The sequence below is a fragment of the Eubalaena glacialis genome, chromosome 2 (genome assembly GCF_028564815.1).
Source record: "Eubalaena glacialis isolate mEubGla1 chromosome 2, mEubGla1.1.hap2.+ XY, whole genome shotgun sequence".
Classification (NCBI taxonomy): Eukaryota; Metazoa; Chordata; class Mammalia; order Artiodactyla; family Balaenidae; genus Eubalaena; species Eubalaena glacialis.
The window spans coordinates 149,315,520-149,333,280 of record NC_083717.1 but is presented as its reverse complement, the minus strand read 5'-3'; the positions used below and the strand labels follow the sequence as shown (position 1 = coordinate 149,333,280).

Genomic DNA, 17,761 nt, shown 5'->3' with positions numbered 1-17,761 from the left:
GAGTTTATTAGAAATGCAGGAACTCTGGGCCCCCCACAGGCCTCCTCAATAAGAATTTTCGGTTTAACAAGATCCCCAAGCGATCTGTATACATATTAAATTTTGAAAACTAGTTTAAGACACTTTTATCTTTTCCTATAAGTCAGCGGTCCCCAACCTTTTTGGCACCAGGGACCGGTTTTGTGGAAGACGATTTTTCCACGGACCGGGGTCGGGGGAGGGGCGGGGGGGGGGATGGATCAGGCGGTAATGCGAGCGATGGGGAGCGGCAGATGCAGCTTCGCTGGCTTGCCCTCCACTCACCTCCCGCTGTGCGGCCCGGTTCCTAACAGGCCTCAGACTGGTATCAGTCCGCGGCCCAGGGGTTGGGGATCCCTCCTGTAAGTGTTTAACATGTTTCTTCTTAACACTAGTTCTAATCAAAGTAACATATGGAAGTATTCTACTAAAAGGAACGAAGAGAACTATTACTAAGTCTCATAATTTTAATGGGTAATTTTAGGGGAAAAAATTTGGGGTGAGCTGATATATTGTTTTCCTCCTATGTTAGAAATCAGAGGAGTGTTTGGATTGCTCCTTCTTCCATTCAAGAATTCATTCCTGATGGACAATATGCACCATGCTCCCCTCTTTCTAATGTACTCATACCCATCTTTCAAAGGCCCAGGAAGGACTTCCCTGGTGGCACAGTGGTTAAGAATCCGCCTGCCAATGCAGGGGACAGGGTTCGAGCCCTGGTCCGGGAAGATCCCACATGCCGTGGAGCAACTAAGCCCATGCGCTACAACTACTGAGCCTGAGCTCTACAGCCCACGAGCCACAACTACTGAAGCCCATGGGCCTAGAGCCCGTGCTCCACAATGAAGAGTAGCCCCCGCTCGCCACAACTAGAGAAAGTCCGCGCACAGCAACGAAGACCCAACGCAGCCAAAAATAAATAAATTTATTTAAAAAAAAAAAAAGGCCCTGGAAGCCTGCCCCTTACATGGTCCAACAGACTCCCGCTATATGTGTGGTTTTCTTGACAAAACTTTCATTAAAGGTACTAAAAAGGCAAGAATCTTGTAAGCTCTAAAGCACTTGTTGCTTACTTCTTCCATTCGTTACTTCATGGACGACCCAACCCATCCTGTTCTCTCCCCTTCACTCAAGTCCAGTTTTGTTCTCTCACTGGAAACACAGCATTTAGCAACTTTTTATGGTCTAATTATTACATATACAGATCATCCTTAGCTTACAACTGGGTTGCCTCCTGATAAACCCATTATGAGTTGAAAATGCATTTAATACACTTAACCCACCTAGCTTAACCTTGCCCACTTAAATGTGCTCAAACACTTTCATTAGCCTACAATTGGGCAAAACCACCCAACACAAAGCCTATTTTATAATAAAGTGTTGAATATCTCATGTAATTTATTGAATACTGTACTGAGAGTGAAAAACAGAATGGTTATATGGGTCCAGAATGCTTGTAAGAGTATCGGTTGTTTTCCCTCGTGATTGTGTGGCTGACTGGGGGCTGCCACTGCCCAGCATCACGAGAGAGGACCGTGGGGCAGATTGCTAACCTGGGAGAAGATCAAAATTCCAGGAATGACTTCTACAGCAGACATATCGCTTTTGGAATCGTAAAGTCAAAAAATTGTCTAATTCAAACTACCGTAAGTCAGGGATCACCTGTATATATGTTGTTTTACCTCCACAACTCAAGCGTAAGCTCCTTGAGGGGAATCATCACACCTCCTTTGCCTTTGGACACAGCTCCCAGCTCTCGGCTGCAGGACTTGGTGAATTAATAAGTAGTGAGGAACTTGATCCCACAGTTTCTTACCAGATACTCTTCTCCAGGTACCACTTAACAGTATTATCTATTGCATAAAAGAAACCACTGAATCGTTTGATTGATTTTTTTCTCCCTGCTGAACCAAGACAAGGAAAACTGTATTAAAATGATGATACCTAGGTGAGAACAAAACCCTAGAACTAGCTTATGAGTCCCAAGGAGTGAAATGCTCCTACATATAATAAAAGCAGCAGGTTCCTCTGAACTCCGGCTGGCTCCTGGAGTGCAGGCTTCAGAGCAAAGCCCAAGCCTTGACTAGCTAACCTTGAGAGAAAGCTTGGCTCCTCTTCTGAAAGTTCTGCTCTCCTTGGGAGATTCCTGCCTCAGGCGGCTTCCACAGAAGCAAAAAATAGCTCAGAGTCTGATTCTGCATCTTTATCTAAGTGAACTGGATGAACTCAGTAAGGCCTTGGAAGGAATGATTAGAAAAGATGGAAAGAAAGGAACAGGCTAAAAATTCAAAGTAGTAATTATATTTTTAAAAGAAAAAAAGGATTTTAATGAGCACCACAGCTTTCCTAGCAAATGACTTATGTAAGGCACTTCCCTCATGGATGAAAACCTCCAAAGTTTCCTCAGGTCGAGGAGGAGAGTATTTTCTCTTCTCTGGTGTTGTCAATTCTTACTAGAATTAAGCTTCTGCAGGATATACTGGGGAGTTTTCAGTTACTTCTCAGCCCTTCTGACCCTCATTTCACTCTCAGTTTGTTTATTTAAACATAAACAAACCAATTTGACTGCTATAAGTTTGTCTGCCTTCTACTTGCTTTGATGGGACCTATTTATAACACATACTCAGTTGCTAAAGCCTTTGAGCATCCAAGCTAAACAACCAAATGCAATTTATTTGCAACAAAGATCACAAATGTGTGTGACCTGCTCCCTGTCATCCCAGACCAACCCAAAGAAAATTACAACACCCAAAGTGAAAAGTGTTTCAGATATAAAGGCCCTAGATATTTCATTCCTCAAAATGATTTCTTTTTTTCACATTCACCAACTAAAGGTAAAAAGTGTTGACAAGTTATTTGGGAAAACTGGGTCAGGGCTGTGTTTTTTAGGACTCAACATGATATAAAATAGAGTAATACAGCTAAAATATAGAAGGTGGAGCAAAGTAGACTCATATCTTTTCAGGTTCCAAGTCATCTTCAATCTCTTCCGGATAATCCTTTAAATACAAGATGCCCTATCAGGACTTCCCTGGTGGCGCAGTGGTTCAGAATCCACCGGCCAATGCAGGGGACACGGGTTCGAGCCCTGGTCCGGGAAGATCCGACATGCCGTGGAGCAAGTAAGCCCGTATGCCACAGCTACTGAGCCTGTGCTCTAGAGCCCACAAGCCACAACTACTGAGCCCACGTGCCACAACTACTGAAGCCCACGTGCCTAGAGACCGTGCTCCGCAACAAGAGAAGTCACCGCAATGAGAAGCCCAAGCACCACAATGAAGAGTAGCCCCCACTCACCGCAACTAGAGAAAGCCCACTCGCAGCAACGAAGACCCAATGCAACCAAAAATAAATAAATAATTTTTTTTAAAAAGATGCCCTATCATTTAGGAAAACATTATTTATATAAATTTCATATTAATTAGAGGCAAACTTAAACCTGGGGGACAGAATAGGTCCTTACTGGATTGTTAACAAGTAGCTTCCAGCCAATAACAAGGTTTCATTAGTCCCATTCTACAGATGAGAAAACTAAGGCTCAGAAATTAAGTGACTAGCCCAATTCAAAATCCATACTCTAAGAATCCTCTAGACATATCCCCTCCTATGGATATAAATAAATGATCACCTGGTAATACCTTCTTTTCCTCTCTATCTCAGTCTTTCCTTTTCCCCCATACAGCAATGCTGGAGCAACAAAGCTGCCTTGTGCTGATGATGCCACCATGTGGCCAAAATGGAAATTGTCTGAACCAAACTTTGCCTCACTTCTCCCATTTTTGCCTCTCAGAGAATCATGCATATATTACAAAGCTTTCCCAAAAGTGTACACAGACACACATACACACACCCCTTTCATCTTTTAACTTCCTTCTTCTTCCCTTCTCATTCTCAGAACACCCCTGCCTAAAAGTCTTCTTGGGTTCTCTATCATCTCTGCAGGATTAAGTCAAATTCCTTAGCTAGCAAAGTCCTGCACACACATGACTTCTGTTTTAACTTCTCTCTCTTATATCCCAGCATTCTACACCCTTTGAGCCACTCTGAACTCATTATTTCTTGCACACAACAAGGCCCTTTCATAAGACAACGTTTTATAAATGCTATATCTTCTGCTTGGAAAACACCTTCAAGCCTGCTCTCTACAATCCTTTTTACATACTGAACCAACACCTATTCACCCTTCAAAACTCAAACATATCTCCTCTGCAGTGGAGGCTTCCCTGACTCCTCCAGGCAATTAGCTGTACATTCACAATGCTCCCAGAACCTCTCCCCTACCCTTTTTATTCCTATATCTATGCTTCTGTACCTGTGATATGGTCTTAGTCATTTACTCAACACTGGGTATCCATGCACCAGGCACTGGAATACAGTAAATTACCTTTGTATTCCCACTGCATAACACAGGGCCAGGAAAGTAGTAGGCAGTCAGTAAATGTTTGTTGAATGAAAAAGTGAAAGGAGACTGGGCCGGACTGAAGCTAGACTGGGCCCAGCATGAGGCATCAGGTGAATAAATTTTGTTTTAAGGCCGAACAAGCGGGTTAACCTTACCCAAGATAATCGTGAATTACAGCGGCCACAGCAAGAACTTTTAACCTGGATAAGCTTTTCCATTTATGAGGTGCCCTAGAGAAAAACGGTTCTCGGCCAAGCACTCACTAAAAATAGAAGAAGGAAAACTATTTTTCTGCCTCTTCATGACCTTCTGGTGGCCAGGATAAGACCAGCTGGGACATCCCACTTGCTCCAGAGCCTGCAGAATCCTGGGGAAAACTGGCAGAAGAAAGCAAAGGCCGTGTGGCTGACAGGGTCTTGGTGCTCTGGCAGGGTGTCAGGCCTGAGCCTCTGAGGTGGGAGAGCCGAGTTCAGGACATTGGTCCACCAGAGACCTCCCAGCTCCATGAAATATCAAATGGCGAAAGCTCTCCCAGAGATCTCCATCTCAACACAAAGACCCAGCTCCACTCAACGACCAGCGAGCTACAGTGCTGAACACCCTATGCCAAACAACTAGCAAGACAGGAACACAACCCCACCCATTAGCAGAGAGGCTGCCTAAAATCATAATAAGTTCACAGACACCCCAAAACATACCACTGGACGCAGTCCTGCCCACCAGAAAGACAAGATCCAGCCTCATCCACCAGAACACAGGCACTAGTCCCCTCCACCAGGAAGGCTACACAACCCACTGAACCAACCTTAGCCACTGGGGGCAGACACCAAAAACAATGGGAACTATGAACCTGCAGCCTGTGAAAAGGAGACCCCAAACACAGTAAGTGAAGCAAAATGAGAAGACAGAGAAACACACAGCAGATGAAGGAGCAAGGTAAAAACCCACCAGACCAAACAAATGAAGAGGAAATAGGCAGTCTACCTGAAAAGGAATTCAGAGTAATGATAGTAAAGATGATCCAAAATCTTGGAAATAGAATGGAGAAAATACAAGAAACATTTAACAAGGACCTAGAAGAACTAAAGAGCAAACAAACAATGATGAACAACACAATATATGAAATTAAAAATTTTCTAGAAGGAATCAATAGCAGAATAACTGAGGCAGAAGAATGGATAAGTGACCTGGAGGATAAATAGTGGAAATAACTACCACAGAGCACAATAAAGAAAAAAGAATGAAAAGAATTGAGGACAGTCTCAGAGACCTCTGGGACAACATTAAATGCACCAACATTCAACTTATAGGGGTCCCAGAAGAAGAAGAGAAAAAGAAAGTGACTGAGAAAATATTTGAAGAGATTATAGTTGAAAACTTCCCTAATATAGGAAAGGAAATAGTCAATCTAGTCCAGGAAGCACAGAGAGTCCCATACAGGATAAATCCAAGGAGAAATACACCAAGACACATATCAAACTATCAAAAATTAAATACAAAGAAAAAATATTAAAAGCAGCAATGGAAAAATGACAAATAACATACCAGGGAATATCCATAAGGTTAACAGCTGATCTTTCAGCAGAAACTCTGCAAGGCAGAAGGGAGTGGCAGGACATATTTAAAGTGATGAAAGGGAAAAACCTACAACCAATATTACTCTACCCAGCAAGGATCTCATTCAGATGTAAAACCTTTACAGACAAGCAAAAGCTAAGAGAATTCAGCACCACCAAACCAGCTTTACAACAAATGCTAAAGGAACTTCTCTAGGCAGGAAACACAAGAGAAGGAAAAGACCTACAATAACAAACCCAAAGACCCATATATACGTTGTCTACAAGAGACCCACTTCAGACGTAGGGACACATACAGATTGAAAGTGAGGGGATGGAAAAAGATATTCCATGCAAATGGAAATCAAAAGAAAGCTGGAGTAGCAATTCTCATATCAGACAAAATAGACTTTAAAATAAAGACTATTACAAGAGAGAAAGAAGAACACTACATAATGATCAAGGGGTCAATCCAAGAAGAAGATATAACAATTGTAAATATTTATGCACCCAACACAGGAGCACCTCAATACATAAGGCAAATGCTAACAACCATAAAAGGGGAAATCGACAGTAAAACAATCATACTAGTGGACTTTAACCCCCACTTTCACCAATGGACAGATCATCCAAAATGAAAATAAATAAGGAAACACAAACTTTAAATGATACATGAAACAAGATGGACTTAATTGATATTTATAGGACATTCCATCCAAAAACAACAGAATATACTTTCTTCTCAAGGGCTCATGGAACATTCTCCAGGATAGATCATATCTTGGCTCACAAATCAAGCCTTGGTAAATTTAAGAAAACTGAAATCGTATCAAATATCTTTTCTGACCACAACGCTATGAGACTAGATATCAATTACAGGAAAAAATCTGTAAAAAATACAAACACATGGAGGCTAAACAATATACTACTTAATAACCAAGAGATCACTAAAGAAATCAAAGAGGAAATCAAAAAATACCTAGAAACAAATGACAAGGAAAACACGAGGACCCAAAACCTATGGGATGCAGCAAAAGCAGTTCTAAGAGGGAAGTTTATAGCAATACAATCCTACCTCAAGAAACAAGAAACATCTCAAATAAACAACCTAATCTTACATCTAAAGCAACTAGAGAAAGAAGAACAAAAACCCTCAAAGTTAGCTGAATGAAAGAAACCATAAAGATCAGATCAGAAATAAATGAAAAAGAAATGAAGGAAACAATAGCAAAGATCAATAAAAGTAAAAGCTTGTTCTTTGATAAGATAAACAAAATTGATAAACCATTAGCCAGGCTCATCAGGAAAACAAGGGAGCAGACTCAAATCAATAGAATTAGAAATGAAAAAGGAGAAGTAACAACTGACACTGCAGAAATACCAAAGATCATGAGCGATTACTACAAGCAACTATATGCCAATAAAATGGACAACCAAGAAGAAATGGACAAATTCTTAGAAAAGCACAACCTTCCGAGACTGAACCAGGAAGAAATAGAAAATATAAACAGACCAATCACAAGCACTGAAATTGAGACTGTGATTAAAAATCTTCCAACAAACATAAGCCCAGGACCAGATAGCTTCACAGGCGAATTACATCAAACATTTAGAGAAGAGCTAACACCTATCCTTCTCAAACTCTTCCAAAATATAGCAGAGGGAGGAACACTCCCAAACTCATTCTATGAAGCCACCATCACCCTGATACCAAAACCAGACAAAGACGTCACAAAGAAAGAAAACTGCATGCTAATATCACTGATGAACATAGATGCAAATATCCTCAACAAAATACTAGCAACAGAATCCAACAGCACATTAAAAGGATCATACACCATGATCAAGTGGAGTTTATCCCAGGAATGCAAGGATTCTTCAATATATGCAAATCAATCAATGTGATAAACCATATTAACAAATTGAATGAGATAAACTATATGATCATCTCAACAGATGCAGAAAAAGCTTTTGACAAAATTCAAGACCCATTTATGATAAAAACCCTCCAGAAAGTAGGCATAGAGGGAACTTACCTCAACATAATAAAGGCCATATATGACAAACCCACAGCCAACATCATTCTCAATGATGAAAAACTGAAACCATTTCCTCTAAGATCAGGAACAAGACAAGGTTGTCCACTCTCACCACTATTATTCAAAATAGTTTTGGAAGTTTTAGCCACAGCAATCAGAGAAGAAAAAGAAATAAAAGGAATCGTAATCGGAAAAGAAGAAGTAAAGCTGTCACTATTTGCAGATGACATGATACTATACATAGAGAATCCTAAAGATGCTACCAGAAAACTACTAGAGCTAATCAATGAATTTGGTAAAGTTGCAGGATACAAAATTAATGCACAGAAATCTCTTGCATTCCTATACACTAACGATGAAAAATGTGAAAGAGAAATTAAGGAAACACTCCCATTTACCATTGCAACAAAAAGAATAAAATACCTAGAAATAAACCTACCTAAGGAGACAAAAGACCTGTATGCAGAAAATTATAAGACACGGATGAAAGAAATTAAAGATGATACAAAGAGATGGAGAGATATACCATGTTCTTGAATTGGAAGAATCAACATTGTGAAAATGACTATACTACCCAAAGCAATCTACAGATTCAATGCAATCCGTATCAAACTACCAATGGCATTTTTCACAGAACTAGAACAAAAAATTTCACAATTTGTATGGAAACACAAAAGACCCCGAATAGCAAAAGCAATCTTGAGAAAGAAAAATGGAGCTGGAGGAATCAGGCTCCCTGACTTCAGACTATAATACAAAGTTACAGTAATCAAAACAGTATGGTACTGGCACAAAAACAGAAATATAGATCAATGGAACAGGATAGAAAGCCCAGAGATAAACCCATGCACATATGGTCACCTTATCTTTGATAAAGGAGGCAAGAATATACAATGGAGAAAAGACAGCCTCTTCAATAAGTGGTGCTGGGAAAACTGGACAGCTACATGTAAAAGAGTGAAATTAGAACACTCCCTAACACCATACACAAAAATAAACCCAAAATGGATTAAAGACCTAACTGTAAGGCCAGACACTATAAAACTCTTAGAGGAAAACATAGGCAGAACACTCTATGACATAAATCACAGCAAGATCCTTTTTGACCCACCTCCTAGAGAAATGGAAATAAAAGCAAAAATAAACAAATGGGGCCTACATCGACAGATGAATGGATAAAGAAGATGTGATACATATATACAATGGAATATTACTCAGCCATAAAAAGGAAAGAAACTGGGTCATTTGTAGAGACGTGGATGGATCTAGAGACTGTCATACGGAGTGAAGTAAGTCAGAAAGAGAAAAACAAATATCGTATATTAACGCATATATGTGGAACCTAGAAAAAAGGTACAGATGAACCGGTTTGCAGGACAGAAATTGAGACAGAGATGTAGAGAACAAATGTATGGACACTAAGGGGGGAAAGCAGTGGGGGGTGGGGGTGGGGGTGCAATGAATTGGGAGATTGGGATTGACATGTATACACTGATGTGTATAAAATGGATGACAGGATAAGAATCTGCTGTATAAAAAAATAAATAAAATTAAATTCAAAAACAAAACAAAACAAAACAAAAAAAATGGGGCCTCATGAAACTTAAAAGCTTTTGCACAGCAAAGGAAACCATAAAAAAAGACGAAAAGACAACCATCAGAATGGGAGAAAATATTTGCAAATGAAGCACTGACAAAGGATTAATCTCCAAAATTTACAAACAGCTCATGCAGCTCAATATCAAAAAAACAAACAACCCAATCCAAAAATGGGCAGAAGACCTAAATAGACATTTCTCCAAAGAAGATATACAGATGGCCAACAAACACATGAAAGGATGCTCAACATCACTAATCATTAGAGAAATGCAAATCAAAACTACAATGAGGTATCACCTCACATAGTCAGAATGGCCATCATCAAAAAATCTACAAACCATAAATGCTGGAGAGGGTGTGGAGAAAAGGGAACCTTCTTGCACTGTTGGTGGGAATGTAAATTGATACAGCCACTATGGAGAACAGTATGGAGGTTCCTTAAGAAACTAAAAATAGAACTACCATACGATCCAGCAATCCCACTACTGGGCATATACCCTAAGAAAACCATAATTCAAAAAGAGTCATGTACCACAATGTTCACTGCAGCTTATTTACAACAGCCAGGACATGGAAGCAACCTAAGTGTCCACTGACAAATGAATGGATAAAGAAGATGTGGCACATATATACAATGGAATATTACTCAGCCATAAAAAGAAACAAAATTGAGTTATTTGTAGTGAGGTGGATGGACCTGGAGTCTGTCATACAGAGTGAAGTAAGTCAGAAAGAGAAAAACAAATACTGTATGCTAACACATACATATGGAATCTAGCGGGAAAAAATGGTTCTGTAGAACCTAGGGGCAGGACAGGAATAAAGACGCAGACGTAGTGAATGGACTTGAGGACACTGGGAGGGGGAAGGGTAAGGTGGGACAAAGTGAGAGTCGCATGGGCATATATACACTACCAAATATAAAGTAGATAGCTAGTGGGAAGCAGCCACATAGCACAGGGAGATCAGCTCGGTGCTTTGTGACCACCTAGGGGGGTGGGATAGTGAGGGTAGGAGGGAGACACAAGAGGGAGGAGATATGGGGATATATGTATATGTATAGCTGATTCACTTTGTTATAAAGCAGAAACTAACACACCATTGTAAAGCAATTATACTACAATAAAGATGTTAAAAAAAAGAAAAAGAAAAAGCGAAAGAAAGAACTACAAACAAGATCTTATCCAGGAAATATCATCAGGAAAGCCTGTACTCTTCTGCTTTCCTTTTACTCAATTTATGATCTAAAAAATCAACTAAGGTATGGCATACCTATACCATGGAAACCAAAAACCATAAAAACATAGGACCCACATCTTCGCCCTCTAATGAGAGTAAATACACCCACAAGCCCTTTTTAATCTCCACAATTAATTTTGTCTTTAACACCACCATTTCAGATAATCCTTTCTCTTGTATTTAATTATAAGTAGAGTAACAATCTCTTTGCCATTTATTTACTACAAACATATGCAATTTCCCCACAAAATATGCAGTTTTGTGAATTAATAAATATGTGGATTCACTTGTGAATCTCCATTTATTACCCTATCTCCATTGGAAAAAATATTTCAAGTTCAAATGACAAAAGCCCTAAACTAGTGCCACACAATCCATTTTTCTTTGAAGATTTCCAAGTAAAGTCAGCGGGTTCCATTTTTAGGTATCAAATGACATTTTAGCACCAAAAACAGACAGCTACAAACTGAGACTGGCCAGAAATCTCAATGTTAACCTGGGCTGGTGGCTGAAGGGCACGTATCTAAGGTTATGAGAATTCTGGAAACAAGCCTCTACTTTAGAGAGCTGATCATGACCAGTACCCACTGACCAAATCTGGAGTGAAACACACACACACACACAACACACACACAAATCCATACGGACTAACTCAACCATGTTCTTTGGATCTCAGATGACCACGAACCTGAGGCAAAGGATGAACCAGTGAACCATTAGAATCTCAATAAATGCTAAATTTAAGAGAACAAAAAGTTAGTATCAAAATACACCCCATGGATCTCAAATAAACCACGTTTAATGTGAAGGATTATCTATTTAAAGTTAGTCCTGTAGAAAACAGAGCCAAGTTTGCACTATTAGTAATTTTGTTGTTGCTATACTGAGGTCAAGCCCCAGATATGAATTTCGTTCTCATGCACCAAGTTTTAAAATCTATGAACACCAGAAGAAATATGTGTTTGTTTAATTGATGATTACAAAATAAAGTAAGTCACACATGATGATTTTGGTATAGGAAACCTCAGCCAGCCAAGAAATGAGTCATTCTAAACAGCCTAGTTTTCTGAATGGGTAATAGCTTCACATGCCAAAAGAGCTCTGGAGGTTAATTACCTTGAGTGTTAATATTTCCAACGTTTATGGCACATTTCCCTCTCTTCTCAAAGAGTGTATTTTAAAATTTATCTTTTTTGGTAGTTCACTCTCATTAATGGTAAATAGCAATTATGGATTTATGTTATTACAAAGTAATGTCTGCAAGTCCGATTGAGGGTTCCTACCTTAATATTCCCAAACCTTCAGGGCTTTTTTTCCCAAGTCTCATATCTAAAGTTATAATTTTTCTGTTTCTTTCCTAGTTGTCAAGCTGTCAGGGGTCACTTTTCACCATTGGTTACAGCAACTCCTCACCCCATTCTAAATGTGCTACCCCATATATTCTATGGATCATTTTTCAAATAAAAAAAGTTAGGTTTGTTATCTAAAGTAAGAGTAAGTTCTGAAAGAGCATCTGAAGTATTCTCCCAGACTTTACGCCATCTATTCCAATGCTGAGTAGGCGTTTTTGCCCCTTTCCTGGTTCTTGGCTAGGTTCCAGATACGTAAGAGAGCTGTGCCCCAGACAGGCATTCCATGACAAATCTTGATGTTCCTTATGATCCCTTAATGCAGAAGTAAACCAAACCATCACATGACCTAATAAATTTCTGTCCTGGCCACATAACAAAACAAGTGCAAAGTTTCCAAGGAAGCAAAATATCCAGGTTGAAAGATTAATCCAGAAACTGGAAAATGGTCCCTATCTTACATAATGGTTATGGTTTCATATATCTACAGCATTTAGCATCATGAACAGGTAGGCAGCTTACACAAATAAGTATGGTTAAAAAAGTTTTTTTGAGGGGAAAAATAACCAAATGATGTTTTTAAACTCACAGAAGTTCAATTTTTTTCTTGGTTTATTAAAGTAAAAGATTTTTAAGCTAAGCAACTTCTTCTTAATTCCATACATCTAATGGCTTCACTTACTAAACGGATGGCTGCTATGTTGGGAAAAGTCTTCTCCTTTACTCAAAGGGAAAAAATGTTGCTCTAACATTTGAGTAACCTAAGGATTAATTATCATTGTTTTAAACAGCCGCTACAAGCACTGAGGTCAAGCATTCAACATAAATCACTGTACCTAAATTCTGTGCATTCTATAAAACGCAAAATTTATATAACCTTGCTTGTCAAACCTGAAAAAGCAAAATCAAGCAGGTGATCCAGGCTACCCTGTCACATTAAGAATGGAAGTAAAGAGGGACTTCCTGATGGTCCAGTGGTTAAGACTCCAAGCTCCCAGTGCAGGGGGCTGGGGTTCGATCCCTGGTCAGGGAACTAGATCCCGCATGCCACAACTAAATAAGATCCCACACGCGGCAACAAAGATCCCCTGTGAGGCAACTAAGACCCGGCGCAGCCAAATAAATAAATAAATAAATATTAAAAAAAAAAAAAAAGAATGGAAGTAAAGAGAGCAGGTCATCAGTTATCCTAGTTATATTTCCACACCCTTGTGAAGGAGACTGGCCCTTCAGCTATTTATAAACACAGAACTGAAAGGGAAGGGGGCCCTGCCACTGCCACCCTGGTGAGTAACCAACAGGGTGGGCTGTTAGGCTCAGGCTGAATCCCAGTGGGACCTGTGGGATCTCCCTCAGGATGGCCCACCATACTAGGCAGCACCGGATCCTCTGGGTGCAGTCCTGTCTGGTCAGGAAAAGGACTGAGGATTTCCAGCAGTCACTGCCAGCCTATGATTCTATATATGGAAACATCCCATCCTAGTGCTTCCAGCACCATGAGCACCACACCAGGGAGGAGGAGTGAGAAGCAGGCCAGCCCTCCTCTTGCTGCCCTGCCGGCACGCTCACTTTCGTGTCTCCCAGGCCCTGCTGCCCTGGACTGGACCCTGCCATCAAATGGCAGCCCAGCCCTCTGCTGAGTCTTGCAGGCTGGCGGCTCTAACATGGAACAGCTGGAAGAGGACCCTGCATTCTTTTCTCTGTGTAAACACTGGGGGCTCTGTTCACCCTCCTGCTGCAGCATGAACTAAAGAATTTTCCCCATCCAAAATTACAACCAACAGACCTTTCCCCATCCCCCATCCTCACCTCCCACCCCCAGGCCCGGATATAATTTCAGTCTGTCACCACCCATGCTAGCAAACAGCAAACTGCTGAACCTTTCAGTACATTCACTTTCTATGCTAGTCGAGGTGTCTGTAAATACACTAGCAGGGTAATAGGAAACAATTCTGTTATGTTCAGTAAAGTTTCCTGACAAAAGCATTAAGGACCCTGATTCATGCCTGCTCCCTATGAGACCCTTTCTACAAGATGTATATCAATATAAATACTGTCGTGATAGTTAAGTATAACCGCGTAGTATACGAACTGCAAATATTTTAATAGTCTGTAGCATCACCTACAAATTATTCTGAAGACAGAGCTCTAAAATTGGAATATCCGTGGGGAAAAATGAATAATAAAATTGGATTTTCATGTATTCCTCATACAGCCTCATCAAAGCTTGGCTTCTGAAGGGCAGTCCCAGGCTTCTTCATGTGTTGCTGAAATCCAGAGAGCCACGTTGCCCAAGAGAAGAAGAAAGGGGGTGGGGGGGGGAAGAGCCCAGAAAATCCAGACTCTACGTGACCTGACTTACTTATTTCCCAGGAAACTGCATGAGAGAAAAATCAATCATTCATGCTACCGTAGCTACCACACGGAATGGACTGAGGGAGTTGACAGTGGGCAAAAAAACGAAGCGGCCAGCGGAGGTTAGTGGGTGGCAGGGCCTGGGGCGGGGGCCGGTGGCGGGAGACGCCAAGGACCCGGGGGCCTCGAGGTTCTGTCGCCACGGACCAGCGGTCGGGGGGCGGGGCCAGGCCCGAGGCTGGGAAGGGGGGGGGCGTTGCGGTGGACAGGACAGCGGGACGGCGGCGGCCGCGCACTTACCGGGACTGTTGGCCTCGCCTTCGAGGACGTGCAGCTCGGTGCAGTCGGCCAGCGAGTGCTCCAGGCAGAGCTGGAGGAAGCGGGCCTGGGTCTGGCTCACGCGCTTGAGCAGCGACAGCAGCGCAACAGTCTGCTCGCACTCGTTCCAGCCCTTAAACCAGCCCGCCAGCACCCCGACCTGGTCGCGAAACATCATGGTTAGGGGGCGGCCCTCGGTCTACAAAGCCCCCTCCGAGCCCCAGCCCGCCCCGCCCGCCCCAAAGTTTGGCGGAGCCGCAGCCCAGCGGCCGCCGGAGACGCGTTCCCGTTCCAAGGTGGCTCTGGTGCCCGGACGCTGCAGGTACTGCCTCGGCTCCTGCCTCTCTCGTCTGGTTTCAGTTACGTTCTGGTGGTTCTGGCTGATTTCCCCAGAGACGATGACAGACAGTAGCACGGAAATGTTTTTTGTTGTTTTTTTTAAAATAACGATTAAAAAAAAAATTTTTTCCCCACAAGGCACACCAACTGAAGAATGCTCTCTTTCCCCCCGCCTTCTTCTCGCAGCTTCGGGATGGTGATTTCCGGCGTCCCGGGGTCTCTCCCCCGCTGGGCGGCAGCTCGGACCCTTCACACCCGCATTCCCGAGTGGCGATCACCACTGGAAGGAGAGAAAAGGCTGCAGTGAGACCTCGGCCAGCGAGGGAGCGCGCCCGGGAAACGAGTGCATTAGAGGGGGTGGAGGGGGGCGCCCCGCGGGGGGTTTGGTCCCCCAAATTCCGGCCGCCCCCTCCGCAGCCGGATGCTGGAGAGGAGCTATTCCCGTTCTGGGAAAGGCAAGAAGCCTCCTTCCCAGGTGCGTGAGGAGACCGCCCGGCTCCCTGTTGCTGCCGCTGCGAACGTCTAGTGCTCCCCACACACCCCACCCGGGGTGGCCTCGGGGACTGTGCCTGCAAACGCCCGCACCAGCAACAGATCTTTCTCGCGCAGAAAACTTGCAATGCGGCTGCGGAGGGGCGCGGGGGTGGGGGTGGGGGCTAATGCAAAGCAGAGGCGGAGGCAGCAGCAGCCCGAGTTCCTTCCTCCTCCTCCTCCTCCTCCTCCTCCTCCTCCTCCTCTCCCTCCTCCTCCTCCGCCACCTCCTCCTCCCGGAGAAGCAGCCGAACGGCTGCAGCTCCATCTACAGCAACAGCCAGCATCTCCACCGCCAGGCGCCCCTCTGGATTTAGGCCGTGAGCAGCCGCGGCAACAGCTCGAGACAAAAATAAACTCTCCCCACCCAAAGCTCAGCGTCCAGCGGGCGGAGGCGCAGCCGGAGCCCCGGCTACCCCGCGCCGCGCCGCTCCAGCCCACCCGGGAGGGCTCCGAGGGCCTGCTTCGCCCTGAGCGATCAGATGTGTGCGTGCGTGTGCGTCTGTGTGTATGTGAGTGTGTACGCGTGTGTGTGCTGTAGGCATCCTGCCCCCGCTGCCGCCGCCTACGGGCGGGTCTGTCCGGCCCACCGCCTCGCCCGCGCGTCCCAGGCCGAAGGCAGCACGGCTACAGGCGAACGCCGAGCGCGGAGACAGCCGAGCCTACAGCACTGCCTCCCCCGGCGGGCAGGGCGGCTCCGCGGGAACTGCGGCTCCGCGCCGCCCGCACACGCCCCTGAAGGACCGCAAAGAAGAAAAGTTCGGTTTCGGGGGCTCCCCCAGTCCTAACCCTGTTCGGGTGGCAGCCAGCGGGCGGCGAAGAGAGCCCAGCGACTCAGCCAGCCCGCGAGGGGCGGCTCGCTCCCAGCACCCCGTTTCCCGGCTCTCAGAACTTCCCGGCTCCCAGAACTTCTCCCCTCCGGAAAGGGGACCCAGTGACCCACGGGCCCCATGCCTGAGGCAAAAGAGAGAGGGCGCTCACCTGGGAGAGGCTCATCCTGGCGGCTCGCGGCCCCAAGCGCGGGTCCGGGACCGCAGCGGCTCTCAGCGAGGTTGGGGGCGCCCGGAGCGCGGGCTGCGGGCCATGCCGTCGGGGCGGGCGGCGCTGAGAGAGTGCGGCGCTGCGGGTCCGGGCCGCCGCCGCCGCCGCTCCTGCTGCCTCCAGTGTCGGCTCGCGGAGGACTGAGCCGCCCGAGCCGGAGCTCCCCACATGCTACTGATTAACATACACCATTACATCATGGGCTTGGCAGGGAGCGCCCGAGAAGGGGGGAGAGGAACCCGGGCGGCGGCGGCAGCGGCGGCAAGCGGGGGGAGTCGGGGGAGGATCCCCGGGCCCGGCCTGCGGCAGGGGTGTGGGGGGGGGGCGGATTCCTAAGTGGGGACCAGAAAAGGGGAGGGGAGCGGAGAGGGAGGAGCCGGATGGCGCAGAGGGGTCGGGTTGGAGGAACGGCCGGGAGGAGGGAAGAAGTTTGGGGAAGGGGAGGGGTCCAAGTGAATGCCTGCCCTCTGCTGCCTGCGTGTTCCGAAGGGGCCGGGGCGCTCGAGACGCCGGAGTGCGGGCCGGAGGGGACCCAGAGGGCGCTTGAGCGGGGACGGTGCTGCCACCGGCTGCTCGTCCTTGGGAATGTGGTTCCCCGACTCGGGTGACCCCTCGGCCCAACTGGGGCCCGGGGGTGACAGAGACCTGGGGTCAAGGGCGCTGGAGGCGTGGACGGGTTCCGGGGGTCGAGGACGCGAAGGGCGGAGGAGGCCGAGGGGCGGTACGCAGTGCTGGAAGTGCCTGGACGCCGGATGGCCCGGGTCCGAGGAGCGCGAGAAGTTCCCGGGCTGCTCACCCCTCGCCCGGGTCGGACCTTGGATGCCCTTTGCTCCTGTGGGCGGCCTCGCGGCTAGCCCCACACCCCTCTCCGGCCTTGCTCTCCCCTGGGGAAGCCGCCTGACTTCTGGGGCCAGCCGGGGAGCTACACCTGGCGCGCGGGCTGCGGCTGCGGCTCCGGCTGCGGGCCTGGAGCGG

General features: G+C 45.3%; 1 protein-coding gene across 4 annotated transcripts in view; it reads right to left on the bottom strand.

Moving 5' to 3' along the window:
• Positions 1 to 17,096, bottom strand: part of SAMD4A (sterile alpha motif domain containing 4A) — a 223,672-nt gene extending 206,576 nt beyond the window's left edge. For all 4 annotated transcript variants that reach the window (XM_061180850.1, XM_061180851.1, XM_061180852.1 and 1 more), the window contains exons 1-2: positions 16,727 to 17,096; positions 14,858 to 15,494 (exon numbers count right to left, since the gene is read on the bottom strand). In XM_061180850.1, the coding sequence (XP_061036833.1) occupies positions 14,858 to 15,053 (196 nt within the window). In that variant the 5' untranslated portion in view covers positions 15,054 to 15,494; positions 16,727 to 17,096. The remainder of the gene's footprint in view (positions 1 to 14,857; positions 15,495 to 16,726) is intronic.
• Between the last annotated feature and the right edge of the window lie 665 nt (positions 17,097 to 17,761).